Source organism: Myxocyprinus asiaticus, chromosome 26, assembly GCF_019703515.2.
Source record: "Myxocyprinus asiaticus isolate MX2 ecotype Aquarium Trade chromosome 26, UBuf_Myxa_2, whole genome shotgun sequence".
Lineage (NCBI taxonomy): Eukaryota > Metazoa > Chordata > Actinopteri > Cypriniformes > Catostomidae > Myxocyprinus > Myxocyprinus asiaticus.
In genome coordinates, this window is record NC_059369.1 from 18,830,272 (window position 1) to 18,843,367 (window position 13,096).

At 41.4% G+C, this 13,096-nt stretch overlaps 1 protein-coding gene across 3 annotated transcripts; it reads right to left on the minus strand.

Moving 5' to 3' along the window:
• Positions 1-1,251: 1,251 nt before the first annotated feature.
• On the minus strand, positions 1,252-12,404 carry LOC127417373 (pannexin-2-like). Of its 3 annotated transcripts, XM_051657371.1 has the most exons (8): positions 12,240-12,312; positions 10,320-10,444; positions 9,492-10,081; positions 4,778-5,892; positions 4,448-4,580; positions 4,155-4,346; positions 3,706-4,000; positions 1,252-3,279 (listed from the first exon to the last, which is right to left on the minus strand). In XM_051657371.1, the coding sequence occupies exons 3-7, from the start codon at positions 9,718-9,720 to the stop codon at positions 3,708-3,710; spliced, it is 1,962 nt and encodes a 653-aa protein (XP_051513331.1). In that variant the 5' UTR covers positions 9,721-10,081; positions 10,320-10,444; positions 12,240-12,312; the 3' UTR covers positions 1,252-3,279; positions 3,706-3,707. The 3 variants fall into 3 exon arrangements, with proteins under 3 accessions (XP_051513331.1, XP_051513330.1, XP_051513332.1); XM_051657370.1 differs by lacking the exon at positions 10,320-10,444 and having other exon boundaries at positions 1,252-4,000; positions 12,240-12,385; XM_051657372.1 differs by lacking the exons at positions 9,492-10,081; positions 10,320-10,444 and having other exon boundaries at positions 1,252-4,000; positions 12,240-12,404.
• Between the last annotated feature and the right edge of the window lie 692 nt (positions 12,405-13,096).

The following is a 13,096-nucleotide window of genomic DNA, read 5'->3' on the forward strand; positions in this document are numbered from 1 at the left end:
GTGTTAAATATGTAAAGCTATTTTTAATATCAGCTCCTGTTTTTTAACTCTATGCTGGTGTGCAGTCATCAAACTGTAAGAAAACAAATAGATCTGCTGTGTTCTTAAAACACTTAGGCATTTTACTGAAGTCTATATATATATATATATATATATATATATATATATATATATATATATATATATATATATGATATATATATATATGTGTGTGTGTGTGTGTGTGTGTAAACTTAAGGACGTTACTGAAACTCATAATAATATAAGACTATTATTGTTGTCTTTTGATAAGATTCATGCTCTGCAGCTTACAGACTGTATGGAAATTATAGATTTGCTTTGTTCTTATAATGCTTAAAACCTCTACTAAATTATCTTTGTAGATCTGTAGACATACACGTTTTAAAGGATTAAAATTTTCATTTGATCGTTGATTTCGTTGATTCAACTCATTTCGCATAAGACGCTAATTTGTCACCAACTTCTGGCATCACCAGAAATGGTCACTGGACTAATCATTAAATGGATCTGAATACATTTTGGTGAATGTAGTCAAAACACTCAAGCCACTTGGTTAAAGTTAAATCCCTCAATGCACAGAGTAAAAAATAAAATCGTGCACATGCACAATTGGCATTATTGTAAAAAAAAAAAAAAAGGACCAGCTTGTGCTCAGTCTTTTATTGTCACGTGTGAAACAGAAGCTAGAGCTCCACAAGATGCCCTTTATTTTTGCAGCTAATTTTGCTCAATTTTGCACTTAAATTGCAATATTTGTATCTTTAAAATACCACAAATACCACAAGTATATAATACTTATATATTAATATAATACTTATATCATACTTATATATTAATATATAAATACTGAACTGTAAGTGTTGGGTCTGTGTGAGCCACCTACTGATAGCTGTGTCCCCCCTCTTTTAAATTGACTGCTACGCCCCTGCTCACCACAACATCCTCTGGACTTCTAGCTTTAAATAACATTATGAGCTTTTTTCACCTATAACAGATATTTCTTATCAAACATATACAGTTCATTTGTGGGACAGTTCTTCTACAAAGTGCTTTTAGATCACATGCTTTGTGAATTGCAGTGGGTCAGAGAGATTAAAAGATAAAGGGCTGACCTGTGCAAAACAGATTAGGTGAAAGTTCAAATGATTCAAATCATCTGTGTATTTAAATAATGTAACATGAGTGTAATTAACAACTGGACATGCAGTATACAACCCATGTGATAGTCTATTCTTTTCTCTCTTTTTTTTTGTTTTTTTTTTTTGTTGTTTTTATAATTTTTTTTTTTTTAGCATAGTCTAATTGATTTCTAAATGCAGGTTACTTTCTTGAAATGCTGCAGCTCCATGAATATACTGTATATAAACACATTTTCAAGAAATCCCAGCTTAGTTTGTGGAACAGAAATAGACAAAAGAAACTAAAAAATAAAAGTAATAAAATCATAATTTGGTGCTATAAAAATATTAATTTACAAGCTTTCAACATAATATAACAAATAGTACAAGGTAATATGTATGTGGAAAAAATAATCATGACTTTAAGACAACTTTTTTGACACATACCTTGTCTAACACAATTTGGACATGTCAGCTCAAGGACTGAGTGCTATTCATACAGTCACAATACTAGATTTTCAAGTGTGAGATTAGCACCCATCATACCACCAAAGTATTTTCAGATCTAAAAAGCCATGGTTCTTTCCACTCAAATGGTATTGTCATTCATGATCTTTGTTCCCTATAACATATAATCGTTATCAAAATATTGCACTTGAATCATGGTATGTGCTAGAAAAAACAGTGAGCTGCAGTAGTTATTTCCCAATATCAAGCTCATGCCTTGTGGTTAAAGGTGCTCTTGGATTATAAGTGTCGTGAGTTCTTGTGCGCTTTTCACAATCAGTGTAATTTGTTTTTGGCAAGCTATTTGTTATACATCAGCACAAGGTGCATCAGTGAATATCAAATGTTTTAAGCAGGATTTACAAAGGCAAAATGACAATATCCATGAGTTGTGGTTCATGTGATGGTGAACCAGATATCAAAGGCATGTTTTCCTCTTCAATTTGAAAAGGTCAAACAGCACTTTGCTAAAGAAGTTGAAATCCTCCCCTCATAACACTGTCAATTCAAAAAAGCTGGTGTAAGAATCCATTTGTTCCTCTTTGATGATCTAGAGTTGAATGTCTTTAACACTTTGACCCAGAGACCTAGACTGATTCAATTCCATTGAATAAGTGCACAGAAGGTGTGTGGATAAACAAGCCATGGGTTTTGTAAATTACCATAGTGATGATCATTTTTGAACAAGGAAAATGACTAAAATATTTCATATTATTAAATGTAAGAAGACATTTTTTTTCTATACAGCTTAGTATATACATTCCATATCTGCATATTATTGCAACAATAATAATGTGAGGTTGCATATTTTAAGAATACATAAAGTGTATTGCGTTGGATACCTCTTGATATCTGTGAAAAAAATGTGCGTGTTAAAGTTAATGAAACTGCATTAAAATTAATGTTATAAATGAACAAATCGTGCTTTTTGCAAAAAATAAAATAAAATAAAAAATAAAAATAAATTTTATGTGCGTCTGCCTTCATTTGGAATGTTATAGGGGACACATCAACCCATAGGGTAAGCAACAACGTCTTGGGTGTCTTTCTCCCAAACTGGCATCTCCAGCTCCCCTTTATCTCTCTCTCTGATTAATTAACTCAGCGCTGGCCAAGCAACCTCACGGCCCGGCCACGCCCTCCTCCTCGTGACACTCCTCCCCTGCCCGATTCAGGCCGGGGTGCCATCTGGACTGGCATACCCCAACCCCCCCATCTCTGCAGAGGAGACGCTGCCCTTCTAGCTGTTCAGCCAGCCAATGGTCCACCTCGCCTCCTGGGAACCTAGGGAGAGATGAGGGGAGGGAGAGGGGAGAGGGAAAGGGTGAGCGGGAGAGACACAGGGAGAGAGAGAGTGGAGAGAGAGAGGAAAAACTTGCACGCCGTTGCCTGGTCCTCAGGCGGACGACAGCCGCTCCTCCCTGGGCGGACGGCAGCGAGTCCTCCGACCCCTGGCGGATGGAACGGCTCCTCCCCTTCCTGGTGGATGGCAGCGGTTCCTCCGACTCCCGGCCGCGGCTCCTCCCCTGGCGGATGGCAGCGGCATAGAGACTCCATGACAACGCATCCCTCCTCCTTCCCGGGTTTCAGCACCAATGTAACGGGTAAGGGATGGGCAAGGAGGAGGCGGGAACTGGCAGAACAGTCAACGTAAACTTTAATGACATAAACGCAACTTAAAACAACATAAAACAAACATAAACACACACACACAGCATGGTCGTGTGTGTCTCTCTCTCTCCCGAACTGGCATCTCCGGCTCCCCTTTATCTCTCTCTCCCACTAATTAATTGACTTAGCGCCAGCTGTGCACACTCACGGCCCGGCCACACCCTCCTCCTTGTCACAGTGTGAATGTGTTACTGTATAACATCTCAACATTGCCTACCCCAATGTCCCATAATCGTTATCTCTAAAAATGTATTAATCAGAGATCCACACATAACTGGAAAACCAAAAACATCACCTAAAAACCAGCATATTCCTTTGTGCTTCAATTCATATTCTAAGTGCTATTGCATTTGTGTGTGAGTACGTGCACATGTTTATCTGCATTTGCCTTCAGCACTCTCCAGCAGCAATCAGCTCGCCAGGTCTGGCTAGTCTGGCTCTTCTGCTTTGCTCCTCCTCTTCCTCATACAAAGTGTGATGGATGCTCAGCAGTGGGTGTGAGGGGTTTCTGCTGAAAGGCCTAGGTTGGCTCTCAGGTTCAGCCCCCTGATTGAGAGGATCCTTGACCTTCAGGGAGTCTGATGGAGGCAGGTTGGTTGTACCACCATTCATATAGGATGTTGTGGAGAGTGTGGCTGTGGAGAAGGCAGTGGTTGTGGACAGTGGAGGAGAATCTTTCTTCTCTAAGGGGACAGTAAGGTGATAAACAAAGAATTTTCAGTAGTACCAATATAAAACATTTAAATCCAGCAAAATCTTATTTAAACATACAGGTAGACAGACAACAACAGGGTCTGGCTGCCCTGGTGACGTATCCTCAAAAAAATCTTGGCATACCAGTTAGAGAAGAGGAGATATGGCCAACTGTATGTGGGCCCTCAATATACACATTGTCAAGAGAGTGCTCAACAGGGGGTGGGTCGGGGTTCACTGTTTCTGCTTTTGCTTTCTGAATGGTTAGCATATAAGGATGAACATCCAGTGTGAGATTAAGAGTGTGTTTCTTCTCTATATTATATGTTTCTGCAGCTGAAAAATGAAATTAGCAACAGTATCAGAAGAGATAAAGGGATTTTAACCTCAGTAAAATAAACAATACTGACTTGGACCAGGTTTCACTCCAGCATTACCTTTGGTAGTAGGAGGATGTTGTGTGCTCTTACTGTCCAGAAGTGGAGCCATAATGCTTTCATTCTTCCTCCGCACTGGTTTAGGTTTTTCTGCCTTCATACTATTTTCCAGCCTGGTTAGAGTGAGGGGTTCCTGTATATAGAAATATAAGTTAATTCCAACTAACTGAAGGATCATAAGAAAAGTAGGCTATTCATTTATTCATGTTCCTGTGATCCCACAGGAGTTTATGATCAGTAGTACAGTTCAAAGTGGATTAACTAAAATTTGTTCTAGAAATTTGCATATAAATGTGCTACAATGAATGAGAACTTCATTTCAAGTCTTACTTTAAAGGACTGTGGCAAAGGGTTAGATGTGGGGATCCATTTCATTTTCTTGCGGGGTCTTTTGATTACTGAGGGTTCTCCACCCAGATCTCCTACACCAAGCACAGATGGGTTCATACTGGGGTCAACAGTCTGGATACCAGAGTCTCTCACAGTCGGAGTGGCATCGTGGTTGGACTGAGCTAAGGCTGCCAACAGCTGCCGCACCACATTATCATACATGAGGTCACTCTCATTAGTGATAAAGTCCAGTCTGTTAAGAGACTTAATGTGGTCTCTGTTCTCATTACAGAACATGGCCAGAATATTGATGTCACAAAACTGTGACTTTTGCCAGCGCCTGCGTGTTTTAATGCCCACTTTGTGTAGCTTGTCGAAGACAAAGTTGGACTTGCGCACTACAAACAAATGCAGCAAGTTCAAAAGGATGATAAGGTTCATAGTACAGAGCAAGGCGATATCCACAGCAGCCATTATGCGCTGGAGCTGCACAGCTGGCAGTTTGCAATTAACATTTAACCGCAATTCAGGAATGCTGCTAGTGTCAGGCGGCTCACCCAGGGCACAGGTGAACTCGTTCTGCTTCTGACGGGCATAGTAAGTACTCAGGTAAGTAATGGGGATTGAGCTGAGGCAGATGATGGCTAAATGCCGTGCCAAATACAACTTAGCCAGAAAATTATTCTGCCCTCGCCTTTCTAGATACTTTTCAAAGAGGTTTTGCTCAGGGCTCTTCTCCTTCTCAGCATTCTCAATGATCTCACGTCGCTCGCGTTCTGTAATCCCTGGCCCTTTGGACTGGATCTGCTTCTCAATCTTGGGTGCTCGGCCCTCGGCTGCCCTGTGGTAGCAGTTGTCGATCTCTTGAAGGAGGAAGTTGAGCTCAGAGGTGAGGCGAGTGGAGGCCAGGAACTCCCATCCCAGGGCAGGTATATACATTATGCCTGCAAAGGCCAGCAGAGCATAAGGCAGAAACTTGTGCTCAAACAGGGAGGGCCGGAGTTCAGGGTCGACACCAGGTACTGCATCCCGCAGCTCCGTCCAGCAGTAGCCTCTGGCATACAGGGCCTGATCTCGTGTGAAGTTGTGTGGTGTGTAGCAATATATAGATTCCTCTAAAAGGGAAAGGAATGATTAATTAACTACAAGAAACCACAAGAATCCCTCTTGCCAAAATAATCAGGATTATGCCATACAGCAATCAGTTAAATACCCCAACTGCCTCTGCCCAGGAAACCAGTATACCCCGAAGAGAGTTGTTTCTCCTGCTAAAAAGACTAGCTTAACCAGCATGCAATTCCCATGCTGGTTAATGCTAGTTCAGTGCTGGTCTAGATGGTGGACTGGCACAGCCATGCTTCTCACCAGCAAAGCCGAGATGATGAAGTTGGTTGACCAGCATGGTTTTTCTGGTGAAGCTGGTTAAGATAGTTAAGAAGCCTGGTGGGAACACCAGCATCCCATGCTGTTGGACCAGTACACAAAATACAACATAAGCTGCTGACAGCAATGCTGGTCTTTGCAGTGGAGGAATGAGCAGTCAACAAGTTTCTGTTAAATGGAATAGGTTAGCCTTACATTGCAGTACAGGCTAATCCAGTGATGAATCAATAATAACATTTGTCTACATTTGTGCCAATTGGACATAGCTAGTGGCTAATTATTTTACAGCAGCTGTAATTCTTCACTCTATGTCTGAGTGGATTGTACTTTTGCCAGAATTAAACTTTCATTACAAAAAATGCAAGTTATGCAGTGCAATTTGGTTACAAATTACTTCCGCATTACACATCCAGGGATTTGCACATCTACAATTTTTATGAGTCCATATGAACCAACTTGTGCGATTTCATATGATTACGACTTTTCATGAGATCGGGCTGTTGTATACGGTCTACTTTTAATCAGTTCTAGTTTTACAAAGCAATGCTTTATGTTTGGCTAGATGAACATAACCTCTTGCATGCTCTTCTTTAGCCATCAGTGCTTACTGACAGATGTAATACAGTTTCAAATTGTGATTTAAATATACTAACCCTTAACTAAGCCTCAGCCAAGAGAAGGATGATGGTTTGATCTTTACTTGTACTCTTTTCTGATCACCATTAAGAGTTTATGATCAAGGTCTTTTCCCTACCAAAAAAAATAAATAAAAAATCTCCCAGCGTGAGTGGCAACTCATATAAGATGAATAGGCAATTTTAGCTGCAGTCTAACATGAGTTCTAGCCATCCTTAGCAAGAATTTTAGTATATCGCTAACAGCTATTCAGATCTAAACTATCTTGCACGTTTCTCCTCAGGAGGATTCTCGATGTTCAGTCACAGCTGGTTGGTGCTGCTATGCAGTAAGACTGACTCAGCGTTTAGAGTACACTCCCCAAACAACCTCTCTATATCATTATCTCTCTCTCTCACTCTTTTCCTACTTAATCCCCCTACAATCTCCCTAGCAAAAATAAGCACTGTGTTTTAACTTCTCCTCTTCTGGGCAGCAGTGGTCAGCAGGAATAGAGAAGGCCCCATAGAGCTGTTAGTAAGAGATGAAAGGTAAGATCTGAGTGATGTCAACAAATAAAAATTGGCACACAGTCACCTATGCTTATTCTAAAATATTTCTGAAATAGAATTTCATGCCATGCCATCTAGTTAACAATTTTAAATGAATGTCTTGTTAGCCTAATTGTACTTTATGTATCATATCATGCATTTGGCAGAGGCCTTTTGTCACGGTCCTGTCACCTTGTCCGGTTGAGTTTCTGTCTGACAGGACCGTTGCATCATCGTCCCCTGTCTGTCTCGTATACGTTCTTTGTGTGAGTGCACAGGTCCGGTTGTTAGTGACTGCCATGCGTGAGTTGCCTGTGCCCACGGTCACTGAGGCCGTTCCCCGGCCAGTGCCTGGCTCACAGCCACGGAGGCTGTTCCCCAGTCCATGTTGGTGCTCACAGCCATGGAGGCTGTTCCCTTGTCACTGCCTGTGCTCACAACCACAGACATTGTTGACCTGTCCCTGTTGGTACCATGGCCACGGAGGTTGTTTGCCCTTCCCTGCCTGTGCTTATCACCATGGAGGTCATTCCCCTGTCACTGTCTGTGCTCACGAACATGGAGGTCGTTCCCTTGTTACTGCCTGTGCTCACAGCCAAGGAGGCTGTTCCATTGTCACTGCCTGTGCTCACAGCCACAGAAGCTGTTGAACTGCCCCTGCCAGTGCCCATGACGAAGGAGGTCGTTCTCCAGTTTCAGCTGCTGTGCTCACGGCTGCAAGGCCGGTCCACTGTCATGCCCAGTGTCCATGGTCCACGGCTCAGCCCCCTGAGCCACTCCACCCTGAACCCTGTACAGTGGCTGCTGCCCAGCTCACTGTCCCCTCTGCCCTGAGGCTGCCTCCCAGGCCGCCAGACCCTGCCTCTGTCCTGAGGCCTCCTCCCAGGCCTCTGGACCATGCCCCTTTACTTAAACTCCCTCCCTAGTTTCCTTCCCTTCCCTCCCTTTCTGTTGTGTTTTCTGTTCTTTGTTAGTTCTCATTTTGTTTATCTTTTATTATCATCGTTCCCTGTCTGTCATGTGTTTCGTGTCTGGGGCATGGTGTCTTGGTCCTGACTTCTTGTCTGGTTCGGTTTTGGTCTGTGTCGGGATCTGGACACTCATGCTCCATGTTCTGTTTGTTTTGTTCCAAGCGTGTTGATGTTTTCGCCCTCATGTGTTTCAGGTGCCGCTGGCACGTGGAATCAGCGTTTCCATGGGAACCCTGATTGTTTCCATGGGAATGCTGATCATGCCAACTTTCAGCTGTGAGATGCACCTGCCCCTTGTTTGTTCTATGCCTATATTAATCCTCTCATGTGTCATGTCCTTGGCTGGATTGACTGATTTAATGTTAAATGTAGTTCAGTGTTGACTGAATGTCTCGCTAGATTGTTGTTTTGGTGTGAAGTAACTAACCTTACTCTCTCTGCCTAGTTGGTCCTGTCTCGTGTATCTGTTGGTTGCCTGCGTGTCGGGTGTGTGGTTGCCTTCCAGTTTGCTGCGTGTCAGCTGGGTTTCCACGGAGGATAGCTCATCTTTGCCCACATGTCTGGAGCTAGATCTCCCAACCCTGCTGGTTGTCATTCTGCACCTCACTAAGCTTCAACGGAGGATTCCACAAATTTATTCCTGACTTTCACAATGCACACACTCATTCTACAAACATACTCTTCACAGATTGCCTCGGGCGCAGCCACAGCGCACACGCTTCTCTGTCATCTCTCCCTGCTACTGCAACTGGTGCCGGGATCCTCCACATCCACAGTGACTGCTCACATTTATTGTAAAAAAATCCTTTGAACTGTTCCTCTGCATTTGGGTTTGTTTGTCTCACTATCGCTCGTTACACCTTTATGCAAAGTGACAGCTCATTCAAGATATACATTTTGCCAGATTCTGTGTTCCCTTGGAATCAAACCCAAAACCTTTGTATTGTTAACACCATGCTCTATCAGTTAAGCTACAGTAACTCAATGATCAAATAATAAGTGGTAGATATGATGGAATGGTTTGAAACTGCATGGCACAAACTGAAACTGGCATGCCAAGCAGCACAGGTTGGTTGCAGCTAGGTGCCCATGAGTGCACTACAAATATTATCCAAGTAGGGTCAGCTTCAATGAACTGGTACATTTTTCCAGAAAATGTTGCATAACATGCTGTCACTGAGGCACACCACTAACCTGCAAAGTTCCGTGTGAACACTAATGTGACCAGCAGTATAGGGATGATGACAGTTCCTATGGTGACGACCCGGTCAAAGGGCAACTCTAGTTTGAGCTGCACCATGAGACCAGCGAGTACCCCACCCTTCTCATCCTGGGTGGAACCCGGCAGGATCAACTCCTTCAGCTTTTCACCCGCAAGCAGAGCTGTGGCCATGTCCAAGTTCTGCTCGAGGATGTTCTGCATTCGGCACCAGCAACCTGCTCGCTACTAACCTCACAACACTCCTATTGGGATACTCCTGAAGCCCCTCCTCCTAACCCGTCAGCCACTGGATTGGCTGAGGGCTGTTTTCTGCAATAATATAATGAGTTATGTTTAATGTAAAAGGTGTTAACTTAAAGGATGAAAGTGAATCTTCTAAAAGTCACAAAGAGAACATTGTGTTCAGCCTGAGAAGGCTGGCCTGTTGATGGATTGTGCCCTTTCTGATCTTGTCAAAGGTAGACTGAAGAGAGGGAAATCAGAGTTGATTTTTTTGTTGGTGCATCTTATGTGGACAGCAGAGATGAATTTGTTAGTGAAACTACTCCACTTCTCCAAAAACCTGTAAATGAACAAGAAAGTAAATTCACGGTTGAGTCATAATAAAAGCTACCAAAATGCTGGTGATAACATAGTATGCTAACTATGAAAGTAGTTTGAATTTATTCTGCATGTTAAGACTCCTTGAAAGTGCACTTTCCTTCAGTTCAGTGACCAATGAAGTGTAAATATCTGTGGAGTCCATTGAGAGCATGCACTAGCTTATACAAGTCGCACCAAGGACAAAATGACATCCTTACTTGAGTCTTAATCATTCAAGACAGTTCGTGTTAGAGTACAGAGAAAGTCCAGTGTACTGAAGGTATTCTAACAAATGCTTTTCAACAATAGAAGGAATCTTGAGCCATCACAGAATGTCTTTGCCCTCAGCATAAAAAACACAGACAAGAAAATGTTTGTCATATATTTATAAAATCAGTATATCTTGCTTTGAGTTCAAGAAATCAGTAAGGTACTCTTTTCTAACAAAGAGAATAAATAAAATAAAATAAAAATAAATAAATAACAAAACAGGCAAGAACTCCTGAAAAAGCAAACTTGCTCCTCTCTAACAAATTACATTTAGTAATCTTAATATCTGTATTGACTTAAATGTCTATGCAATTATTTTGGTGATCGAATAAATCAGTTTTTGGTTACAACTGAATGCATTGAAGTTATTTTACGTTCAAATAAAAATGAATATTTATTACAAAAAAATTATATGTAAATTGTATACCATACATAATGTGATATCGGCACACAAAGCAAAACATTATTGCAACCTAGTATTATTTTAGGCCACTTATTGATGTGTGACATCACTTCCTGTGTGTGCATAAGAGGGTGTATTAATACAGGGTTAATGAGTGGTTGAATAAATGTCCTTCAAGCTCAACAGCATTTCTGAATTCCCCTATGACCCATCATTGCTCTCTCTCTCTCTCTCTCTCTCTCTCTCTCTCTCTCTCTCTCTCTCTCTCTCTCTCTCTCTCTCTCTCTCTCTCTCTCTCTCTCTCTGGCTACACTTATTCTTTTCTGCCAGTGATAGGTTTAAACGCTTTAAATTTCTTCAGGTTGCAGATTTTATTTAATGAAGATAGTTGATCAGTACACCCACTTCATCCCTGTCCTGCTAAATTCAGTAATTTAAAAGAATACACTACTACATAAGAAATAACACTGCCTTTTTCACTTGATTGAAAACTAAGCATTGACTGGTGGATGGGCATGGTTTAGTGTTGATTATAGAAACTTTAAAAATGAATAATTCGCTTTTAAGCTTTTGCCTCTGCCAGGCACAGTCTTATCAATATTAACTTGAAATAAATTGGCATAATATGCTATTTAAATCCTCCATGCAACACATTTACATTTACATTTATTCATTTGGCAGAGGCTTTTATCCAAAGCGACTTAAAAAAGAGGAATATCATAAGCGATTCATCTTAAGGAGACAGTGGTACGAAAAGTGCTGCATTACAAAGTTTCACTAGCATCAGAATAGTAGAATCCAAGACAGAGTGCAAAAAGAATATATATAATTTTTTATGAGTGAATGGTTAATTGCTCATAGAAAAAATGTGTTTTTAGTCGTTTTTTGAAGACAGAGAGTGAGTCAGCTTCACGGATGGAGTTGGGAAGGTCATTCCACCAACGCGGTACAGTAAAACGTAAAGTTCGGGAAAGTGTTTTGGTGCCTCTTTGTGTTGGTATAACAAGGCGCCGCTCATTAGCCGACCCCAGGCTTCTAGTGGGAACGTAGCTCTGAGACTTAGAAGACTGGAATAGCTGATAAAACTCTCAAACAACTTCATATTGACTAGGAATGTGTCAAGCAAACGCGCATCAACAGTAGTAGCTTTCAACATAATAATTACACTCTCCTAATAGTCTCAGATATAATCTAGCTTTATCGACACAGCTGTAATGACACGGACCGACATATTGACATTATGACAGTTAAATGTTTAGGACCATTAAGAGGTCATGCAGTGCACATCGATTATGCTCAAACGAGGAGCTGTCCTTCCACCGGTGCTACAGATCATCATCACTGGTTAGAATGACACACAGCAGCTTAAAACATAGAAATGATAAAAGCAATTCTACATTATAGAGTGAAAGAGTGAGAGATGACTGAGCTGCATAGACTCTCATCTTCATGATGTGTTACATACCTGTGCCAGTCTGCCAGTCAATGGTAATAAGGAACGCGCACCGCCCGAAGCCCATTATCAAATAATCAATATTAAGAAAGATCAACGCACAACGACAGAATCCCAAAAACAAAGGACGCAGATGCGGTGACTTGTGCTTCACTCAGTGTTGAGCTTCTCTGGCGTCTCAAGGGTTAATCTGCACTGCGGGTGAGTCGCTTCAGCATGTATCCGGGCACACACACCGGTTTGTTCCGCCTCTCGCCATCCTTCTCACCCTCCCATGACAAACCTCTCACTTCTCCGGTTTACACGATCATCTTCAGGCAGACCTGCATGGAGATTCGTTTTCATCGCTTGTTCTCCATGTATCGTTTTCGTACCATGAATATGTATGGATATGGAAATACAAACCATAACAATTTTGGGAATGTTCGTGTTCATACACTTTCCACTGTTCAAAAAACCAAAACAAAAACAACAACAAACATTCTGTGTAGTCCACATGCTGCACTTAATGTTGCTAAACTGTGCAGACAATAATTTGCACAAGCCCTGGCAATACATATTCCATTCTATAGGCCTATGGTTTATGTATAATTAATGTTAACCTTAAGTTGTGTGAAATGTTAAAAGCGGTTGCTGTTGTAGTGTGAGAAATGCAAAGATTACATGAGAAACATGCACTTTCAGTTAGATTAACATTCCTCACTGGTTACAGTGCCTCTTTTCATGACAGCTACCAATAGACAGTATAATAAGTATAAAAAGATCATTGACTTTACTGTCATGTGAAGTAAGAAGTGATTGATTTAATTTAATTGATTTGTCCTCTTAAGTGTTTGTCGCCTGTTGTTTTTAGACTAACAACATGTTAT